Genomic DNA, 21,498 nt, shown 5'->3' with positions numbered 1-21,498 from the left:
GGCGTCTCCTTGAACGGATTTTGCCGACGAGCTTTCACCTGGCGGACGATCCGTCGACGGTGGAGATTGCGTCGAGTTGCGGAAGCGTTTGCGGGGTTCCTCTTCTGGAGTGTAAAAAAAAAAATCTAAATTCGTGGGCCGTGGTCGTGAGGAGCGTCCGTGCCGGGAACCGATTGACCGGTCCCCGCTCGTCGCCTGCACCGCAGCGCGTTTTTTTGTTTCTCGCCGTGAGTGGTGGGGGGGAAAAAACAGAGTCGATCCTCCCCGACACCGGGGGGAGGAGAGAGGGTTGGGGGGGGGGGGGGCTCACCCCTCGCTTCCGTTTGTAGCCGCACCGCCTGGGTCACTGTGCTGCTGGGAAAGATCACGGGGGGGGGGGGGGGGCGGGAAACAACAGCAAGATGAGTGACCGCGATGCTAGAAACTGACGTTTGGCACAAATGTAGTTGAGGCTATGGTTATAGCTAGAAAAAACTTAAAAATGATTTTATTCAAAGTTAGATCGCTCGTAATATTTCATTCAGAGGTTCACTGGTTGTTTTTTTTACTCGTATGTCAGGGAGACAGCCTCAAGTTCTAAATTGCTGTAGATCTCATGGCACGTGTGTAAGAACAATCATCTCTGTCAGTCGTGAGCCCAACAATTTGGCTCCCGTGGGATGCAATACTAATGCCAAAAGAAAATCCCACAACCAGTTGCTGGAATATATACTCGGAGAGTCTGTTGATGCGCAAGCGGTGTGCGTAGAGGTGAACGTGAATCCCTTTAGCAGGTTCCTTCTCCAAGCAAAGTCGTATCGGCTGGGTCATGTAAGCCCGCATGCCTAATCACCTTCTGTTTGGCTGGATAAAAAGTGGGACAAAATAGGCATCACATTGGCTGTGGAAGAGATGGGCTGTAGAGGTAAAGTGGACTCCTCACCCCCCCCACCCCCCCAATTGAGTGGTGCAAGTGGTGTAAAGATTGGCTTCTTTGCCAAAGACTTAGTCAAGGACCCAACGGAGCGGTTTGGTGGTAGCCGCCCTCCAACAATGGAAGTCAGCGGAGCGCAAGGCAACGTGCCAAAGTGCCAGGTAGCGAAAACGCGGCAAGCAGCAAGTGCCGGCGGTGCGCATCTTGCCTAGCCACCTAAATCGATTTCCGGACATGCTCGTTGTATAATGAGGTGTCAACGTTCAATGTGAAGGATTTTGAAGGCAAGGTGACGCGCCGAAGGTCTTTGCTACGTATGCTGGGTGCGCACACGCGCACACGCGCACGCACGCATATTTTGCAATGCAAACGATGTTGAAAGGAGATCGTACCGAAAGGGCACGCTTTAAACTCTGCGGTAAGCGGAACTCGCCATTCTTTATCTGAAAAATAAAACACGAAACGCGCAATTACAAACATTGCCCTGACAATTGCACAAAGATGAACCAACTTTTACAGAGCTCAACCCACAGAGGGGTACGTGGACAAGAGACTGAAGCGATGACAAGTGGCTGTGTTAGGGGTCCATGGTCAGGATTTGACTGCGTTCAACTGTGGACTAGAGACTCTGAAGCGATGACAAGTGGCTGTATTAGGGAGTCTATGGTCAGGATTTGACTGCGTTCAACTGTGGACTAGAGACTCTGAAGCGATGACAAGTGGCTGTTAGGGAGTCCATGCTCAGGATTTGACCGTGTTCGACTGCGAGTTGGGCACTCTGCCAATCCTCCACCGTCAAAGTTCACAGTTCACCTCCAAAACCGAGCTTCAAAGCCACGGAACCCAAGTGGGGAGGAGGCACGTGGTGGCATCAGGAGACGTGGGTGGAGAGGTGCGAGGAATTTTCTTGGTTTTCTTGGGGAGGTGGTATTGGGTGCCATAGGGTGGTGCCGGGAGGTGTGGGATGGTGAGGGGGGGCATCGGGCCCGCGTTAAGACAAGGGTTGGACGTGGGGAGATGTGGTATGGTGAGGGGGTTCGTGTGGCATGATGGAGTGGCTGTGGGAGGCACTGGAAGAGATTGGGATGCGTAAAGTCACAAGGGGAGCCATCGTGTGTTGTGGGGGATGCACGGGGCAGCATTGGGAGGAAGTGGGATGGCGTGGAGAGATGTAGAGAGAGATCAGTTTAAACACGTAAGCTTTCGCGACCAATATCATCCATAAGAGGTTTTTTGGATTAAATCGCGTGAATATGTGTCGTTAAAACCCGCCACCACCCGACACAGCCAACTAGTAAAGGTTGTCACGTAAACAGAATATTACAATTCGTCACTAGTCCAACACACCGGTGTGCCGTACTAGTGACGAAATGGCACGTTCTGTTTATGTGACAACCCTTACTAGTTGGCTGTGTCGGGTAGTGGCGGGTTTTAATGACACTTTTATATATTTACGCGATCTAACCCAAAATAAACCCTTATGGATGTAGAAAGATGTCGAATTAAGTAGGGGGGGGGGATATCTGTGGGAGACGTGAAAGGTGTGTGCAGCGGCCTACCCGCCGGGTGTTCTCCAGCACGCGGGGATCGGGGGAGCCGTAGTTGGGGGGGTTGGCGTACGGGTCGTAGCCCAGGCGGCTCAGCATGGGCGCGACGTGCGCCATGTCCCGCACCACGTCCTCTGGGATGCGTCCCACCCACTGCGTGAGCGCCTCCAGGTTCACCGGCTTCACCACCTGGTCTGTGGACCGCTCCACCCTGACGCACGCACGCGCGCACGCGAATCGACAACGACTTTGCGGCAGAGGAGCGTAGTGACCCGTGCCGGGCGTTCCGTGCCGTGCGCGCCCTCACTTGGAGAGGGAGATGCCACCGGCCTTGCCGACCATGTCCTCGTGCCGCAGCACCACGTCGTCCCACGGCACATCCAGGAAGCGCAGCACGCGGCGCAGCACCGACTCGGGCTGCAGCACCAGCTGCTCGTAGTAGACGGGGAGGCAGCGCAGGGAGCCCACGGCCACGCACTGCGTGTACATGATCTGCACACACGCGCACAAAACGCGTCCACGCACGTGAACGCACGCCCATGCTAGCGAGCGAGCGAGCGAACGAGCGTACCGCACGTGTGCGCCATAGAGCTGGGATGATTGGTCGATGACGGCGATTCATCGAACAGGAATCGTGAGCGGGTTACGTTTTTTGCGGTCGATTACTCGGGGCCTCTTTAAAAATGGCAACCAGCCCGAAGACTTTTCAGATGCAGGAAACCCCCTAAAAAAACCAGGGTTATGACATCACAAAGTCCTGCCCATAACCCCTCGTCCAGCGGCACACGTGGTAACGGAGGCGAGAGCTTTCGTTCCGGCAAACTGAGCAATCCGATTAGTCGAGCAATGAAACCGACAACGAGTAGCGCGATCCGCTGCTTACCAGCGGTCAATTACGATTACTCCAAATCAATCGGACGGCCCAGCCGCGACGTGCGTGCCAGAGTGTGCGAGCACGCACACAATTGCACACAATCGCAAACGCGCGCGCTCGCACACAAAAACAAGTGCACAGACGAGCAACGCGCACACCTGCGAACACCGCCCGAGTACGCAACGGACCAACGCGCATGCACGAACATCTTCGTCATGGTCAAACCCAGTATCGAAACTCACGCATATGGTGAACGCAAAGTGGGGGGGGGGGGGGGGGAAGGGGCACTCCAGTGGGAAATTCACTCTTGACAGGCGTTTGTGAGTTTAGCCCTCCCATCAAACGGTCAGACGCTACGATTGATCTGGAGTTCGCCGGAGGGCTATATCTCCTTAATTAAGCACCATCCTTTATTCAGATCATAGTTTGTTTGTTTTTTACACCAAGTTTTCAGCCTACACACAAACAACACAAACAACAACAACGTGCCTCGTCCCATACGTCTGATGGCCAGCTCTGTGTCAGTGCATTGCTTTACGGGACAACAACAACAACAAAACCTTTGTAAGAACAAACGTAAAAATGTGAACGGCCCACCTCGTCACCTGTAATTGAGCACAGGCTCAAGGCGGTCCTCACGGCTGAAATAGCTTTACAATGGACGATTGCCTGCAAGGTGGGTGCGTGCGCGCACGCGTGCGTGCGTGCGGGATTCACAAGACATTGATTTTAAATCAGGGCCAGGCCAGCAGGTAGGGGGGGGGTCACTCTCTCTACACAGACACACAAGGGCACGGGCACGCGGGAACATTAGGCATTCCGCACGCTCGCCCCGGCCACAGCGACACGGGCGACGCGCTGGGTGGGGCGGTGGGTGGGTGGGGGGGAATGCTGCCGTTTAAAAGAGTATTTGGCTGCTATTAAATTTCCACGCAACGGCGGGCCACATCGTTGAGTTATCGTTAGTGGCCAGGTCGCTTCTGAAAAAGAGGACCGTAGCTCAGTTGGGCCTTACACCTCCTAAATTAACATTTTATGTAAAATGTGGATGGCCAGGCGGTGAGCGGACGTTCTCCGGGGACACATTACATCTCCCCGCTCTTAATCAGCTCGAGCCAGCCCTGGCTTTTACACACGAGGAGGCGGGGGGGGTGGGAGCCGTTACACTCAGAGGGAGCCCAACGTCGACGTCGCAGCCGCGATGCCGACATGCGGCGTGGGTGGTCGCTCTGTGAATGCCACGGAAGTGGAGCACGGGGGGGGCGGGGAAGTGGAGGAGGCAGGACAGCAAGTAGGTTTCCTCACGTGGCCCCTCACACGCCGCGCCTCTGTGGGATTTTGAACGCCTCCCTCTCCTGAACGCCTCCTCATTCAGTATGCGGAATGAGGAATTGGCCATACATAACAATGGGAGTTTAACACGTAGGCTTTCGCGACCAATATTATCCATAAGAGAGGATTTTTTGGGTTAGATCGTGTAGATATAAATGTGTCGTTAAACCCACCACCACCCGACACAGCCAATTAGTAATGTTTACTATTTCAGCACACCGGTGTGTTGGAGAGTAAACCTACAACATTTACAATTCGAGTCCCGTGACATTTCGCCGCCAATTATCTAATCTTATGCAACCAGCCTCATCGGGCGACAGCCAGAATTGTTTCGCTCTTAAATGCCATCTTCAGACTTCCAGAGAGGCATTCCTGGGCGCATGAGGTACGACCGCCACCGCGATCGGGGGACAGAGCGAGGGCCCGCGCGTTGTGTGCGTGCCGAGCGCTCGCAAGGCGTCGCCGAGTACACATTTCTAGCGGCCAAGGAGGGCGCGACACGGAACGTTTGTATTGGTAGCGGCCCGTGGGCAAGGCGAGCGCGAAATCGTTGCCGAGCGGAGGTTCGCGCACGGAGCTGTGAGCGTGCGGCTGCTGCGGCTGCTGCTGCGGGTGCCTCCCCACAACAAGCTCGCAGCCACAAAGAGCGTGCCACCCAGTGACGACGTCGGATCCGTTTGGCAGCATCGCTTGTAAACGCGACCGCCAAGGCTCACCTCGATACCGTGAGACAGCGGTGCTACTTCGGCGTAACGCTGCCAAAATTGTCAAAATGGTGACCTTGACGAGTGCCCTACCTACCACGGGTGGGCAGGTGGGCGAGGCACGGGGATCGCGCTGTCGACGCGAAGCAATGCGAGGAATGTCGCAATTTTATAGCGCATCTACGTGCGACCTCAACACGTGGCCGAGAGAGGTTATCGCCAGAAGACAAAGGAGGAGAATAAGACCTTGTCACGAAGGTGGGAATGGAGATTAAATTGAATGGAGATCATTTAAAATCGCCCATGCCTTTACTTCCAATGCGCAAACCGCAGAGCACGTCCCCGACGCGCAGCTTCAAGGGACAGTGCAGCCGAGTGCATGTGACGGAGCCAGCGATACGTCCAAGTGCTGATCCCTCAAGGGAGCCCTTGGAATTGAGCGGAGAGGCGGAGGCAGCCATGCAGACACCTGCCCCGCCACAATCGCAGAGCCGCCTCGCACGCACACACGGCGTTTTAACGGGCAAGCTCTGTGCCGGGCGGGGTTCGGTTGCGGTGGAGCGGCGGTTGGAACAGGGCGCTAAGAAACCTGGCAACTTCCAATTTGACGCCCGATTTCCTGTATGTGAACAATATTCGTTGCAAGTTGATATCATAACCAATTCTGGGGCCTCCCAGAATTGGTACTTTGTGATGTGCGTACGCATCAGCACTGGGGAAACAAATGTGGTCGTGCGCGGTGCTGAACCAACCACCCGCTGCCAGGCGCTCGCTAAGAGCGCTTGCCCCAACAGTCCATACAGGGGTTCTTCGTCATTGTGTGTTGTGGGGCGGGGAGGTGGGGCGGCACACACCTCGATGGCGCGGCTCCACTTGGAGAGGCAGTCGCGGTAGCTGGAGAGGTCGAAGCCGGCGATGGTGACCTTGCGCGAGATCATCGAGTGCACGGAGGCCCGGCCGTCCCGCAGCATGAGCAGGAAGCGCGCGCGCGGGAACAGGCGACCCAGGTAGACGAGCGACTTGAGCGCAAACGGGTCCTTGTTGCAGAGCCGCTGCGCCGGCTCGCCGTGCCCCGCGATTATCTGCGCGACACCACAGCAGCGATCGCACCGTCACCCCGCGGGGGCATTTACCGCCATGCCTTCATTCACCTCGGTCACCTCACTCGTGCTTTGGGAAAGTGATTTAAATGAGGCTACGAAACAGAGGCGGATCTCGAAACTTACCAATGGGGGGGTTTGCGTGTGGTGCGGTGCCAGAAGTTCAAGCTTTTTAAAACGGACCCAACAGGAATAGAAAAAAAACCACATTCACTGCATGTGTCTGTCCCTTAATTCACAGCAGCATGCACGTGAACGAACGACAAGCGAAAAACAGAGGGCATGAAGGTTTTGTGCTGCGGTTCAGCTTGAAAAGGGGAAATTCATTTCCGATCTGTCTCTCATCGGTTAAAAATAAATTGCAGGTACCAATGGACTCAAAGCAATCCATGGGCTTTTTTTTTTCTTATTCAGAACAGGAGGAAGTTCAATCGGATCACGGTAGGAAAACACTGCTGGTGAATTCACAATTAAAAAAACGGCAATTACCAGTGAGAGCTAATAGACTGAGTGATTGATTTCTCTATCGATCGCTCGTTAGGGTAAATGCGGGGGAACAGCCGGCTGCTCTGACATTAAACGCAACATAAAGAGGCAAGAGGGGACACACGCACGGGGAGGGGGGAGGGCTCCTGGCCCCCGTTTCGCTTACAGACTCGGCAGCTCCAAGAACCTGGGTTCAAGCCCCCCCGGTTGGGCCACAGACACTCCAGCACAGTCCCCCCACCCTCCCGACCCCTCTCGGCGGGGCTCGCCGCAGTGCAGCTGTCAATGTTTACAGATGCCAGATGTCGTTAGCGAGCGACGGGGGGGACGGGGGGGGGGGGGGGGCGACTCGTGCTACGCCGCTCCACATTCCGTAGGACGCGGAGTGGTGCTCGTTCTCGTATCGATCTTGGAGGAGGAATGGCGAGGGGAGGACGGCAGACGGGCCAACGTTCGAACCAGGAGCTTGAACGCAAACGCCTCGCGAGGGCGAAACCGAGTTGCCCCCCACGGGCTCAAGGCTGTCACGCCGTCAAAAAAACATAAGTAACGAATGCACTGAAGAAATACGGTGCCAGCTAATCAGGACCGTTCCCGGGGTGGTGGGGGGGCCGGGCGGTGGGGTGGCGATGGGCTAACGTTGCCGTGAAATGGAGCAAATGGGATGAGCAGTAGGGCATTTCAAAAATGCATCGGTTAAAATTGATAATTTCGCTTTGCAATGCTAAACGTCAAAATAGCGACTGTCAGCGAGAGTCGTGATGTGAGGGGGGGGGGGGGGTCTCGTTGCTCGGAATTTCTCTCCCCGTGTGCTTCTACTCTGCTCCTCTTCTCAAATCACATTCACTCGGCAGTACAGGTAGTCCTCGACTTACGAACGCCCGCACTTACGAACACCACCCGCACTCACGAACCAGCTTCCATGAAACATTGTTTTCTTTTTCACATTACCTTCAAATGCAAACTCTCGCTTGCAAATTGAACCGCGTCACTATTTTGTTTGGTCTCGTGCCGGGAGCGAGTGTTTGTGTGTGTGGGGGGGGGCATTTAAATTACACAGTAGATCACCGTGTTCTGATTTACGAACCCGTTTGACTTACAAACGGGTCTTGGAAACTAATTGTGTCCGTAAGTCGAGGACTGCCTGTACTCAGATCTCGTTCCACTACTCCATCTGCCCTGCACCGGCAGCTCCACAGCTAAGTTATAATTGCCCAAAACATCGAAGTCTCAGAAATCCCCACCGAGACTCTCAACTTATGAATTCCTCCTCCTTTCCCTTAGAGCGTTTATTTCGGCCTTCCCATCTCTGCCTTTCAAGACTCTATCTTCTTTCATCGGTCTTTCTTTCTTAATTGTCCACACCCCTGCACCATATAAGAGCACTGCTGATTGGCTGCAGCATTTATGTTAATTTCTCATGGCAGCGGCGTGAAGGTGGTGGTGACGTGGAGGTGGGGTGGTTAGGAGTTTGGGTGAGCGCTGCCGATTTTCGCGACAGTGCCGTGATGGAGGTGGCCATGGCAGTGGTGGCGTGGGGTTCGCTGGTCGTATTTCTTTGTAACGGTCTTGTGAAGGTATCGGTGCATCTCGCAACGGTGCTGCGGTGGTCGTGACGACGCGGGCGGGAGGCGGGAGGGAGGTACGTAAAACTTATTTCGCACCGCACGTAGCCAACCGCGCCAAACCTAATCGCGAGGTGCAGCTCCTCCTCACCTGCAGGATGAACGCGCGCACCGCGTCGTCGAGCACCCGCTCCGTGACGCCGGCCTCGTCGAGCCGCACGCGCTCCCGCTCCGAGCGCGCCCACGCCTCGCGCATGGCCAGCAGGCGCGGAACGACGCGGGTCTCCTCCCCGCAGCGCACCGCCGGGTGTGCGTCCAGCATGGCGCGCATCAGCGTCGTGCCGCTGCGCGGGACGCCGCCCACGAACACCAGCTCCGCCTGCTCGTCCAGCTCCAGCAAAGGGCCGCCACCTGGCACGCGGCACGCGGCACGCGGCACGCGGCATGCGGCATACGGACAACGGCGTCAACAGCAGTAACAACAGCGGCCATCACCGTGGCATTCGCGCCAGCCTCGGAACGCTTTGATGACGCGTTTATAACAAGGGGTGCTAAGGGTCAAACGGGTTAACCTGACCGAGATGACTGGCAGATGCACCACCTGTGCTGCCCACCACCTGTGCCAGGAGTGGCACTGTTGGCACAGAGACATCCCGGCGTACGGATATGCAGCTAGACACAGACGCATGACACGCTCGCACAGATATGTTCACGAAAGGCAAAGAGCCACTGCGGAGGCTTATTAGCCATGAGGACAAGCGCTGCAACAGAGCATCTATGAAGGGCGGTGGGAGGCACGAGTGGGTGGTGTGGCCAGGATCACACCCGCCCACCTTTGTTTCCCCAGTGCTGATGTAAACGCACCACACGAGGCCCAGGACCGGTTTAGACTCCAAGCTGGACCGTGAGCGGGAATGGAACTCGGGTGAGTTGGGTTTGTAGTGCAGTGCGCTGACAACTACACTTACCGCTATCCACGCAAGTTCAATAAAAATTGGACACATTTCCAACGTACAGTATGAATAATTTCAAGAACATGTTCAAATTGGAAAAATATATATATAAATGTATGCGTGTTGTGAGCGTGATCCGAGACATCTCTGGCTGATTCTGTTGGCTGCTATGATGAGGAAGTCCACGTGGGAGTCTAAATTCCTGCACTCAACATCGATTCATCTAGCGGGCTCCCTCGTGTCCTGTCGGTTCACTTTGCTTTCAGTAAGAGTCACGTGCTCGCTGTGCCCTGGAGGAGAGTCTCTGAACTCATTAATTAGGCCCCAAATGTCACCGCACTTTCTTTCCCCCAACTTTTAGCAATAATCGCAGAGCGGCACAGAAGCGAGGCCCGATGCTGCAGGGAAGCGAGCGAGTGTTCGAGGCGATGCGCGTTTCCTGCTAACGTGGCCAGAAATGAATTATAAAAAATACATTTTTTTTTTTATAATTCATTTATCAGGCAAAGCCCACCGATCTATTAGCTCTTTGTCATAGGCGACCTGGCCACGCAAGATAACTTATTAAAGTGGCTTATCATGTCGGAATTTATAGGAATAGCCGAATAATCTAAACGCACGTTTCTAAATGTGGAGGGCAAAATAAAACTCAGAGGACCCCGATAAAAATCCACGCAACCATGGGGAGAACAGGCAACCTCCAGATATGCCTGCGTCGTCAGGGTTGGGATGGAACCCTCGCGCTCCTAGATAGCACGCGAGCAATAAGACCATCATCCAAGTGAGACGTTCTCATCTCAGTCAACCCATGGCACATGGGTCTGTCCCGTGAATTCCTGAGGCCACTTCACATGGCCTCAAAGTGCACCTAGCCTGGCACACTCGCTCTTTTTCAGAGGCGACCTGCCCACGCATTAAGTGGCTTATCATCAAATGTGGACATTTATATTCGCAGCCAAATAATCTAAAACGCGGTTTTTATAAATTGAGGAGGGAAAAACCGGAGAACAATCCTCGGGAGAGAGAACACGCACATTCCAAATATACGGTCGATGTCACGGTTTGGATTGAACCCACGATCTCCTGCATAACAGGCGAGGGAGATAACATCTTGCCATCACATCTGAGCAACGAGCCTTTCATCCTAGTGATCGACACGAGTATGCACTGGGGGATCGTAACTTTGTACACCTGACTTCCGATAACTCGGTGACACAAAACTAAGCATCGGCTGGAGTTTCAACAGAACTGCTTGTGCACATGGGTGTTGTTGAATGCATGTGTGCATGTGTACCTGTTAGTGCATGTATCGGGAGCGGTAGTATAGTGGTTAGCACATTGCGCTACGAATCCAGCGAACCAAGTTCCATTCCTGCCCAGGGCCAACACCAGTGACGAATATCTGAACTCGGTCCTGGGCCTCCCCTAGGTCGACTCAGCCTCAAATGAGTACCTGATACGGTGTGTTAACATCGCCACTGGGGAGACAAAGGCGGTCGGGCGTGGTGCTGGCCACCCACTCCCTCGTGTGCCGTTCCGGCCTTCATAGGTGCTCGCTAACAGCACTTGCCCCTACAGTCTGTTACAGGCTATACGAGGGATCATCGTCTTTGTTAGTGTATGTACCTATTAACCTTTGTACATGTGTGCGTGCGTGCGTGCATTAAATTGACCAAGGTTATAAAAACTTGGGGAAAGAAACGAGGAAAGGGGAATTTTAAAGTAGAGCAGTGCGAGACAGGAACAGGAAAGAGAGATGAGGTGAAGCAGTCTGGCAGACCGAGTCCTCATCACGGGTGGAGGAATCAACGAGTGAAGTTCGTGGCAACAGTAACCGTGGTGATAGCGAGAGAAGAGTGAGAAGGAGGTGACCGACCGCCACTGAAGCGAATCAGCGAGCGCTGGATCATCAATCAACGTGGAGGGCTTTACATTGACTTCCACCGAGTACAGAGTGCAGTTATGACAACAGGTTTCCGAGTCTGTGCTTTGTACGGCGTTAAAGAAGGTTTTGGCAACGGTTCCGGTAACCCAATGTCACAGGCGTGAGCGATCACGCGTCCGTTGCGTGGCAGTGGTTCCCAGCCAGAGGTCCGCAGACTGCCCATCGTTCGAAAGGCCTTGGGAGAAATTGTTCAACTCCTGCAGATATTACTCCGAAACTCCACCGTTTGTTACTGCTCATTGCACAACCCGGCAGCATCGGCCAACTCGTTCGTGCGAGCCATTAACCTGCAAAAGTTATTTTTTTTATGGATTTTGAATGAAAAATTGACAGCACTTTAAGTAGTTTTGCATGTTTTTAAATGTTTTATCAGGGCACGGCGATACCATTTGTCTGCGGGTCTAGAAAGGGAAGAACCAATGCTGTAGCGGCTTAGTTGCAGGGAATGACTCGTGTCAAACACCAGAGGTTCCACAGGGATACAAATCCGATTCAGGGCACCTCCAATTAGCACGGTTGGCTACGTACGGCGCGAAAGAAGTTCAACACACAGGGCACGGTCACCGAGAGCCAGGGGCGAAGAAGGCACCGCACACAACCACGCGTCCGTACCATTCGCAGCCGCGGAGCGGTTGTGTGAGAGGCCTGGGGAGAGACGCACGGAGACGCGGGCCCGTGACCCCGAGTGGCACTCCAGCGACTGCTGCCCCACGTAAAGCACGGCGAGCAGGCAGGCCAGGCCCGACAGCACCAGCGCGGCCCGGCGGCCCGGCCACCGCATGGCGGCGCTCGCCACGCTCCGCGGGCCGCACGCGCGCAGGCCTTGCCGTGGGGTGGGGGGGGGGGGCCCTCCACAGACCGCGAAGGCCTCACGGGCCGCACGAGACCCGTGCCATCGCGAGGCGGCTCCGGGTCACGGCGACGGCGGCCGGGGTCACTCGACAGCCAGGAGGACAGACCAAGCGGACCTGGGAAACAGAATCATCGTCGTCATCAGCTTTAAATCCCACGACCACACAAACGATACCTTTGGCACCTCCCATGACGTCCCATGCAAAAGATTTCAGTTTGACGTTTTAACGTCTTAACACCCCCTGGTTTATTGGCAGAAAGGGTAAAACCTATTCTTATTTTTTGATGATACTGGCAAGGGAGGCCCCCATGATGATGTCGCTGCTCACCGAGCACTCAATGTCCTGATAGTGGCATTGTGTCTTTGTGCTTATTCTTTGGGTCTTTCGGTAAAGCCACGTCGATAGAAAAAAATATTATTATTAAAAAGAATAAAAATAGTATTATTAAAAAGAATACAAATATTATTATTAAAAAGAATACAAATATTATTAAAATATATATATTATTATTCAAAATATTATTTTTCTATCCACAAGGCTTTACCAAAAGACCCAAAGAATATTAATTCCTGCAGTCACGAAAGCTTTAAGTCAAGATATGTCTTTGTGCTGTTCGCCTTTTAGCGTCCTCTGTTGAGACGAGGCTCTAAAAAATGCTGTCTTTGGCGTGGACCAATCAGTTTCACAGACAATGCATCATATACTGTCAGAGCATGTCTTTTTTGTTTGCATGTTCACCACAAGTTTATGTGATTAATGCACCAAGTACATGATTCCTTGCAAAAGGTTTCAGCTTGGTGTTTTAATATCTTTACACCTCCCGATTCTTATATTTTGATACCTTAACCTTCTCGATGCTGTAGTTGTGGGCCCCCCACTGCATCCCCTAATAAAGACCCCTTCTTCTCCGATGCCCCTCCCCCTCCACCCCCCACATTAGCAGCATATCCCTCTTTATTGTACAGCATCTGAAACGTACACAGTGAAGTGACTAAATGCGACCACATATCGAGCTGTAGTGTATTTATAATGCACAACCCTCCGGTAAGCACGGTTGGCTACGTACGGTGCGAGAAAGAAGTTCAACATACGTACACACAACCCACGGCACGGCAACCTCAGAGGAACACATTTGCAGAGTTATGTGCTAAGAAACCGGAAAACGCAATTTGCAAGCAACAAAACCGTGCCAAGTTACAAAACGTTAGTTGAAGCAATTATTACAGAGGACTGTTAAACCGAAAGAACAAGAAATCTTCGTCCTATCAAAAACAGTTCAACTGGGAAAATCATTGCAATGTCCTCCCCCCAGCCAGGGCGACCCCATGAGCCAGAGGTCAAGTTCTGTGGGGTCGGAAAAACGAGCCAGAGGTCAAGTGCTGTGGGGTCGGCGAAACGAGCCAGAGGTCAAGTGCTGTGGGGTCGGGGAAACGAGCCAGAGGTCAAGTTCTGTGGGGTCGGCAAAACGAGCCAGAGGTCAAGTTCTGTGGGGTCGGCAAAACGAGCCAGAGGTCAAGTTCTGTGGGGTCGGCAAAACGAGCCAGAGGTCAAGTGCTGTGGGGTCGGGGAAACGAGCAAGAGGTCAAGTTCTGTGGGGTCGGCGAAACGAGCAAGAGGTCAAGTTCTGTGGGGTTGGCAAAACGAGCCAGAGGTCAAGTGCTGTGGGGTCGGCAAAACGAGCCAGAGGTCAAGTTCTCTAGGGTCGGCGAAACGAATCAGAGATCAAGTTCGGTGGGGTCGGCAAAACGAGCCAGAGGTCAAGTTCGGTGGGGTCAGAGAAACCCATTTGAGGCAGCGAGGGAGTTAATCGTTTCCTTCTAAAGGGCTCCTTAGGCAACATTCGTGCTCGTTTCCAGATCTCGTCCAATACAAAGTCGCAAAAACTCACTGGGGAAATATTTCCACCGAATGAATGTGCCAAGCACCGTAATAAAATTAGAGAGTCAACAACTACAGAATTGCATTTACGCGGGCACTTAATTTTAATCCATCGCAGCAGCGGTGAGATTTACTCGCCGCGTAAAGCGATGATGCCCATTTGCGCCTCGCCCCGACGGCTTTGGGAATTCAATGCGCATCGTCTATTGAGAGAGGAATTTACACAAAGCCTGCAGAGCCTCACTTTTGTTGGATCAAGGCACCCTTTTACCATTGCGATCACACCGCATCATGCGGTGCTGCAGTCGTTCCTTTTTGAAGCGACGGAATGCATCCATACTCTTTGGTTCTTCCGAAAGAACCAAAGAGTATGGATCCCTTGCAGTCACGAAAACTTCAAATCTAGAAGGAATGCATCTACCCCCCCCCCCCCCCCGAGGTATTTCACAGACCCCTGCAGGCCGCAGTGTCTTTTGAGGACCTCCTAATGATGGCCGCAGCAGTGTCTAAGAGTTGGTTGGAGTCATGTTTAATTGCAGCGTGGAGCTACAAAGTGACCAGGAGATGGCAGTACGGCAAGTGGATACCCGACCCATCTGTAGAGACCTTTAAGTGTTATCCCCCACATATGCGTGGGTTTTCTCCGAGTGCTACCATTGCCTCCTACATGCATTGCCTTCTCCCCCGACACCTCCGATAAGCAGGGTTGGCTACGTACGAAAGAAGTTCAACACACGTGTGTACAAGTGTGTTCCTTCAAAATAAGTGGCGAGCGGTTTCGATAATTGCAGGCGCCGACCGAGAGCCGTGAGGCTACGCGAAACCTCCCGGGACAAATACAAGGCAGCGTAATGCGTAGGCCTGGCCATAGTTGGAGGTCGACGTGTTACCTCGACACGAACGGTGGCAAAAATGGTCGGGGGACGGATTGAATCCCGTCCCGTCTCTCCCCAGCTCCGCCGCGTCTAGACGGTGGCATCGCGGGGGACACGCTCCACCGCCTGCTGCAATTGCAGACGACGTTAAAACACCGACCGATATTTTAATTGGAAGAGCGTGCGCTCGCGAGGGTCGCGTTGCGCCTTTCATTTTGGGAGGTGGGGGGCGGTTGGGGTGGGGAAAGGTATGCGCACAAACAGCGCTCCGTTTACTAAACGTGAACACTAAATGTGCCCTTACTTGTACGCCTGGGTCGGTTACGAACCGCTGCTCAGGTTTAGCCGGCAAGAAAGGGTCGCAAGCCCCCCCCAGCCCCCCCCCCCCCCCCCGTCGCACTCTCACCCGCGCACGCGCTGCCATCGAGCGCCGATTAGTGCGGGACGAACGGCTGATTTTTAAAAAGCCAGCAGGCTTGGCAGGCACTGAAGCGGCAATTTGATGGTAGGATGGGGATGATTTCGTTTTGTTTGTATGCGTTTGGGCGATTTGTTTACCTTTCTTGTACTCTGCGCTCCCATCATGTTTTTGCACTGTTTGTTGTTGTAACGTCTTTACCCGCCCCGAGCGAATAATCTGTGAGAAAGAGCTTTTTAGCTCGTGGGATTCCTCCAGTGTAAATAAACCTTCCGATTCTGAATTGGAGAACCTTCTATGGCCCGCGGAGCACCACTTCGCTGTCTCTAGAGCGCCGCGTCGGCACGCCGATGGCACCGTTTCCTGGCGCCTCTCCGTCGCCCGCAGGGAGGCACGGCCACAGGTGCAGTCAGCCACGTGTCACGATTCACGCCCCGCACCTGGACACAGGTATGCGCACACGTACCCTTCCCCTCCTTGCTCACGTAACTACCCACTGGTCCAACCACCTACAAACAGCCTACCTCTGTATGTATGATGTGGAACTTCTTTCGCATCGTACGTAGGTCAACCGTGTTAATATCGGAGACAACATAAAGCTGCCCATCGAGCAGCTTCTTATCTACAGAGCTAACTAGCGGTCTGCCTACCTATCTATCTCCAAATGCATCTCCCCATCCACATAGGTGCGTGCATACCCACCCACTCGCACATCACAATCCAACCACATCTACCTCGAAGCTCCCTACTCTGACAATACCTGCCCCACTCTCGTTGCTGCAATGTTTGATTCTTTTTCAACTCCAAAGCGACGTTTTCAAAATAAATTGGTTAACCAAAGTACAAACGTTCATGTCCATCCCATCGCAGCAAAATCCATTTCGCCGCTGCACAACGCCCAATTCAAAACTAATAAAACTCTCAATGTGATTGAAAAACAATTCTGATTTTAAACGGTTTAATTATTATAAATTGACAAAATTGTGTGTGTACGCCTGCGTAGTCGGCCGCCTTCCCTACACTCATCTCCATTATTTAACGTTTCATTAAACACATAATGGGACGGAACAAAAGCAATTAGCGTGGAGGTGTCAGACGGCGGCGACGCTCTTGCCAGTGACGTGTTCACGTGGCTGGGATCAACGAAGCACAACAGGCTCCATATTCTTAGGTTTTTTCGGTAAAGTCACAAAAAAAAAACCTAAGAATATGAATCCTTGCAGTCACGAAAGCTTCAAATCTAGAAACAACAGGCTCCCCCCGTGTGACGAGGCGCACCGAGGAATCACAACAAGGAGTCCCACCGGAGAATAATACCAAAAAGTCACATGGAGGGATGATCACAGTGCGGAGTTGCATCCAGGAGTCGCACAGAGAGAGTCACGTGCAGGAGCCACGAACAGCACCGTCCGGCACGCACACGCGCATCTCGTATTGTGTACGAGCTGCACACCTGGGCAAACCAGTCCAAAGGTTAAGCCCCACCGTTATATTTAGAATGCAGGTGATGCCCACCTCTATTGTAAAACACAAAGACGGGCGAAAGGCAAAATACGTAGAGCGCACAAATTGCTTATGAATATATTTATCTCCACACAGAGGAACCTACGGACACGCTTCTTCCACTCTTGTTTTGCCTCAACAGCGTATGAACAAACCGTCCGTCTCTTTTGCAACTCGTTCTCACCTCCCCTTGGCCTGTAGGGTTACCACCTGGTCCTGGTTTTCTCAGGATACCCTCCCTCTTTACGGGGTAGTTGTGTTTGTGGGAAATCCGTGAGTCTTCCCAATGGCGCTGGAAGTCCCGTCTTCTGTCGGTGGCGTAACTAACGTCTTCTCAAGACTGTGTCGGTTTCTCGCGCCGTAACGATCCCATCGTCGGATATTGGTCAGATAATATTCTTCCGAAGAAACGTCCCGGGATTTTTGTACCTCAGGGGTGGCAACCCCTGAACATGCGGAGCGAGCGTTGCACAAGGAGGAATCGATTCTCGGCGCATACGCGTGGAAGAATTGCCGTGTATTGGCGTGTGATTTTACGTTTAATTATTTTCAGGTCATCTCGGTGGCTTACTCACACTGGTTCTGGGAGGTATTACTGTAACAGCATTTGTATAATGTTTCTCATGCACACACGAGTTGTATAGAGATGTGTACTATCGTTTCCTCCCACATGCAAAGATTTGCATCAAGGAAGCAGTTGAGTATTTTGAAGCAGAAACCTCCTGCAAAGGAGTATTGAGACTCATTTCAGATGTTTCCATCTCAATAAAGGATCACCGTTGCAGAAATAATGCTTGGGTATCACATGGTGAAACCGAACCGCTTAGTTGATGAAAGTAGTGTTTGATAAAGAATATATTTTTCCCCATTACCGGTAACTGCATAAAAAAAGATACAGTTACCACACATGTACAAATGTCTAGAGTAATAACCATGTCTACACTTTTTAACTGAGAAATGGAAAAAACTCCCAGGGTCACTCAAGCGGGTAGTACACTGGACTCAAGAGGGGCATGCCGGTCTCAACGCAACCTCCCGGTGCGGCAGTTTTAAACAACCTGCGCAAGTTTCTCAAATCCGCCTGGCCTGGGAAGTACGGCTATGGCCCACCTCTCCAAAGACGTCTGTCGATACAGCGTGGAAGAGTAGACCAAATACCCCTTTAGAAAGCTTTCCTCTAGCTCAGGGGTGGGGAACGTCCAGCCCGCGGGCCGTATAAAGCCCGCAAAATAATTCGGTGTGGCCCTGCCAAGGCAACCGCAGGCGGGACTCGAAATTCAATAAATCTAGGAGCAAACCTGGAAAAGCAGTTGCGAGTAGCAACATCATCAATACCAGCTAACATCACACGCCTCACCAAAGATAAGCAGTTCCAGCCATCGCATTCGGGGTGAATTAATTAAATGTTTGACCAAATATAACAAGCTAATCTTTAAGTTGGCAATTTTGTATGGCCCACGAATGATGTTATAAATATCCAAATGGCCCTTGGCAGAAATAAGTAATATAAAAAAAAACACGCTTTAATGAAATGTACTCTACTGGTAATGGCAGAACTCCACGACTCCAGGAAGTGGCCCCGAGGCTTGCCATAACTTACGGGACCATGGTGATTTACAACCAACGTCAGTTGAGCGTGGACAATTAGACCCAAGCAAAACATAACGTATAAAAAAAAGTTTACATTTTTTTTTTCAATGATAGAATATAGTATTGTTATCAGTATGACATAAGTATACCAAGTTTGCAGTCGATACCACATTGGGAAGTAGGTTAAAATTGAGTTACAAGATTTGAGGACACAACAACGACAACAACAGACAGAGTGAGTTAATAAAAAGCGTGAAATAATAATCATTTAAAAAGTTCCCCACCCCTGCTCAAGCTGATGCCCTTTCCTGCCAGCAGTGGCGTGACACGCGAGCGAGCGCGGCACTTGCAGGGCTGCACCTCTACCTGCCAACCGACACTTTGGATCTTCTGCGCGTGCCAAATCAGATGCATCCGTTGCCCACGGTCCACTGGAAATGGTTGCCGATGAGTGAGGAGTAGTGTGGAGAGAAGGGTCCTTCCTTGCATGCCGACTCCCAGGATCTGGTGATCTCGTCTTGTATCGCTCGCTGCTCTCTGGAGGAACCGTGGTCATGGTCGTGATCTCGCCCCACCACTACCCACTGTCCCCACCCATCACTGCACCATTACTCTGAACCCCCCACCACTACCACATCCGTAGTTCAAGCCTCGAGGAGGACCGGTGAGACTCACGGTTTTGTCTCAATGTTGAGTGCTTCACGGTTATCTAATTGAATTTCACGTTCCTTGCCGTTTCCCCGTTGGAAATATAAAAACGCACGCACTCAGCGCTGTTCATTGCAGTGCTGACGAGAACCTCGCAAACTCACGGCGACTTATTCAAAACAAAAATACCCAATTACGCATATCGAGCAGAGGTTCAACCATGAACTTCCCTATTGATTTAAGGAAATGAAAACATAGAATTAAATATGTACAGCAGCCAGCAAAAAATGCAATGCTGTAGATGTGGCCAGTCAGGCAATTCTCAAAACGGTTACTGGTTCAACCGGCTATTTGTTCAACAACTCGAAGTAAAAATTCAACAGGGGGTTGTGATAAGGACAGAAATATTCCAAATCCGTTCCCATCGTTATTGTGGTGCAAAAGTGTTTTTTTAGACGTGTGCGCGTAAAATTGCTCGTACATTTATTGCAAAACTAGTGTATAAATCGTACGCAGTCAATTTTCGTCGATTCATCGAAGCAAGAATCAACCACCAGAGGGGTGATTGGAGCAGCTGATAGTCTGAGAGTGGTTTCGCTGCTCGCATGCAACCGGGGTTCCAGATAACAGGTTCTGAAGAACCACAAAACACACAACTATATACAGCTTCCTTCAAATACGCACGCAAGCGAAAGCCTGGGCATGTGGGCACAATGCAACCACTAAACGTTCCGTACAGTTTTCGTTTTACGTGCACGAATACAGTGCAAATTACGCAGGTAAAATGTGATTAGGATTATTACACGCTTTCTTTTAACTCCGTTTGTTGTCGTATCCTCAAAAAAATCTTCTAACTCAATTTGTACCCACCTCCCAATGTGCTATCGACTGTAAACTTGGTATACTTATGTCATACTGGTGACAAGACTATATTCTATCATAAAAAGAAAAAAATACATATTTGTAAACATTTTACACGTTTTTTTATTTAACTCACTCCGTCTGTTGCATCCTCAAATCTTGTAACTCAATTTCAACCATCTTCCCAATGTCGCATCGACTGCAAACTTGGTATACTTATGTCATACTGATGACAATACTATATTCTATCATAAAAAAAAAATACATATTTTTTAAACATTATTTTTTATATGTTATGTTTCGGCTTGGGTCTAATTATCCACTCTCAACTCACGTTGGCTGTAAATCACCACGGTCCATGACGTTATGGCAAGCCTCGGGGCCACTTCCTGGAGTCGTGGAGTTCTACCATTACTAGTACATTTCATAAAAGCGTGTTTTAAAAAAAGTTTTTTTTAAACATTACTTATTCTTTTACCGAAAGTGCCGACAGCGGCATGACTCGAGATGCGTGCGACTATGATGACAGCCGCAGGCGATAGGGCGATAACAATGCACACGCCGCACCCGTCACAGCGACCCAGTGCTAGTAACGCCACGGGGGCAGCAGTTGAGCAGCGGACATCCTTTCTAGATTTGAAGCTTTCGTGACTGCAAAGATTCATACTCTCAGGTTTTTTCGGTAAAGTCACGTAGGTAAAAAAAATGAAATTAAAATTAATGAAAATAAAGTAATAAAATAATAATAAAATATTTTTTTAAATTTCATTTCATTTTTTTACCTACGTGACTTTACCGAAAAAACTAAGAGCGACATCCTCCTCGTTGCACGCCCTCACACACACACATTCCTCTCTCTCGCTCACGACGACGGCGGTGAGCTGCAAGGGTCGAGATGTCTCCCAACTGGGAAGCCATCGATCTTTCTGCCCCCCACCCCGCCGAACTCATCACCTACAACCTCCCATCCTTCCCGGAGCCCTGCCACCATCGGGGGGGGGGGGGGGTCTCCTGGTGCTTGAGAGGGCTCGCGTTTGGTGGCGGGGTGGGGGGAGGGAGGTCGACCTCGGCCTCAAATAAGAAACCTGGCAAGGTTTAAAGAAAACATCGCCACTGGGCGAGACAAAAGGCGGACGGACGGGCGTGGTCCCCCCTGCACCCCCTCGTGTGTCCTTGCCGGACTTCATGAGGGTGGCTACTCGCTAACGGCACGTGCCCCAAGCCCGTCTGTTATTAAGGGGCCGTCCATAAATGACGTCACGCGATTTTGGACGATTTTTGACCCCCCCTCCCCCCCCATTGTCACACGGCGTCACAAAAAGTCAGACCCCCCCCCCTCAAATACGACGTCACAAAGCTCTGCCCCCCCCCCCCAAATAAAACATGCTTCAAATCGCTTTAAACTATTGTCATTGTAGTGCGTATTTAATGTGCTGCTGCACTCTGATGTTG

At 51.7% G+C, this 21,498-nt stretch overlaps 1 protein-coding gene across 4 annotated transcripts in view; it reads right to left on the bottom strand.

Moving 5' to 3' along the window:
• Positions 1-255: 255 nt before the first annotated feature.
• TPST1 (tyrosylprotein sulfotransferase 1) overlaps positions 256-21,498 on the bottom strand; it is a 60,886-nt gene continuing 39,643 nt past the window's right edge. For 2 of the 4 annotated variants that reach the window (XM_078873769.1, XM_078873771.1), the window contains 7 exons: positions 12,032-12,387; positions 8,673-8,932; positions 6,225-6,452; positions 2,768-2,952; positions 2,473-2,671; positions 1,306-1,356; positions 256-354 (listed from right to left, as the gene is read on the bottom strand). In XM_078873769.1, coding sequence (XP_078729895.1) covers positions 307-354; positions 1,306-1,356; positions 2,473-2,671; positions 2,768-2,952; positions 6,225-6,452; positions 8,673-8,932; positions 12,032-12,200 — 1,140 coding nt within the window. In that variant the 5' untranslated portion in view covers positions 12,201-12,387 and the 3' untranslated portion in view covers positions 256-306. Of the gene's footprint in view, positions 355-1,305; positions 1,357-2,472; positions 2,672-2,767; positions 2,953-6,224; positions 6,453-8,672; positions 8,933-12,031; positions 12,388-15,713; positions 15,831-21,498 lie in introns of those variants that run through there. The other 2 variants (XM_078873770.1, XM_078873772.1) reach the window with 2 other exon arrangements.

This window comes from Lampetra fluviatilis, chromosome 37 (assembly GCF_964198595.1).
Source record: "Lampetra fluviatilis chromosome 37, kcLamFluv1.1, whole genome shotgun sequence".
Classification (NCBI taxonomy): Eukaryota; Metazoa; Chordata; class Hyperoartia; order Petromyzontiformes; family Petromyzontidae; genus Lampetra; species Lampetra fluviatilis.
Note: the sequence above shows the minus strand (reverse complement) of the source record. Positions and strands in the feature narration are given on the sequence as shown.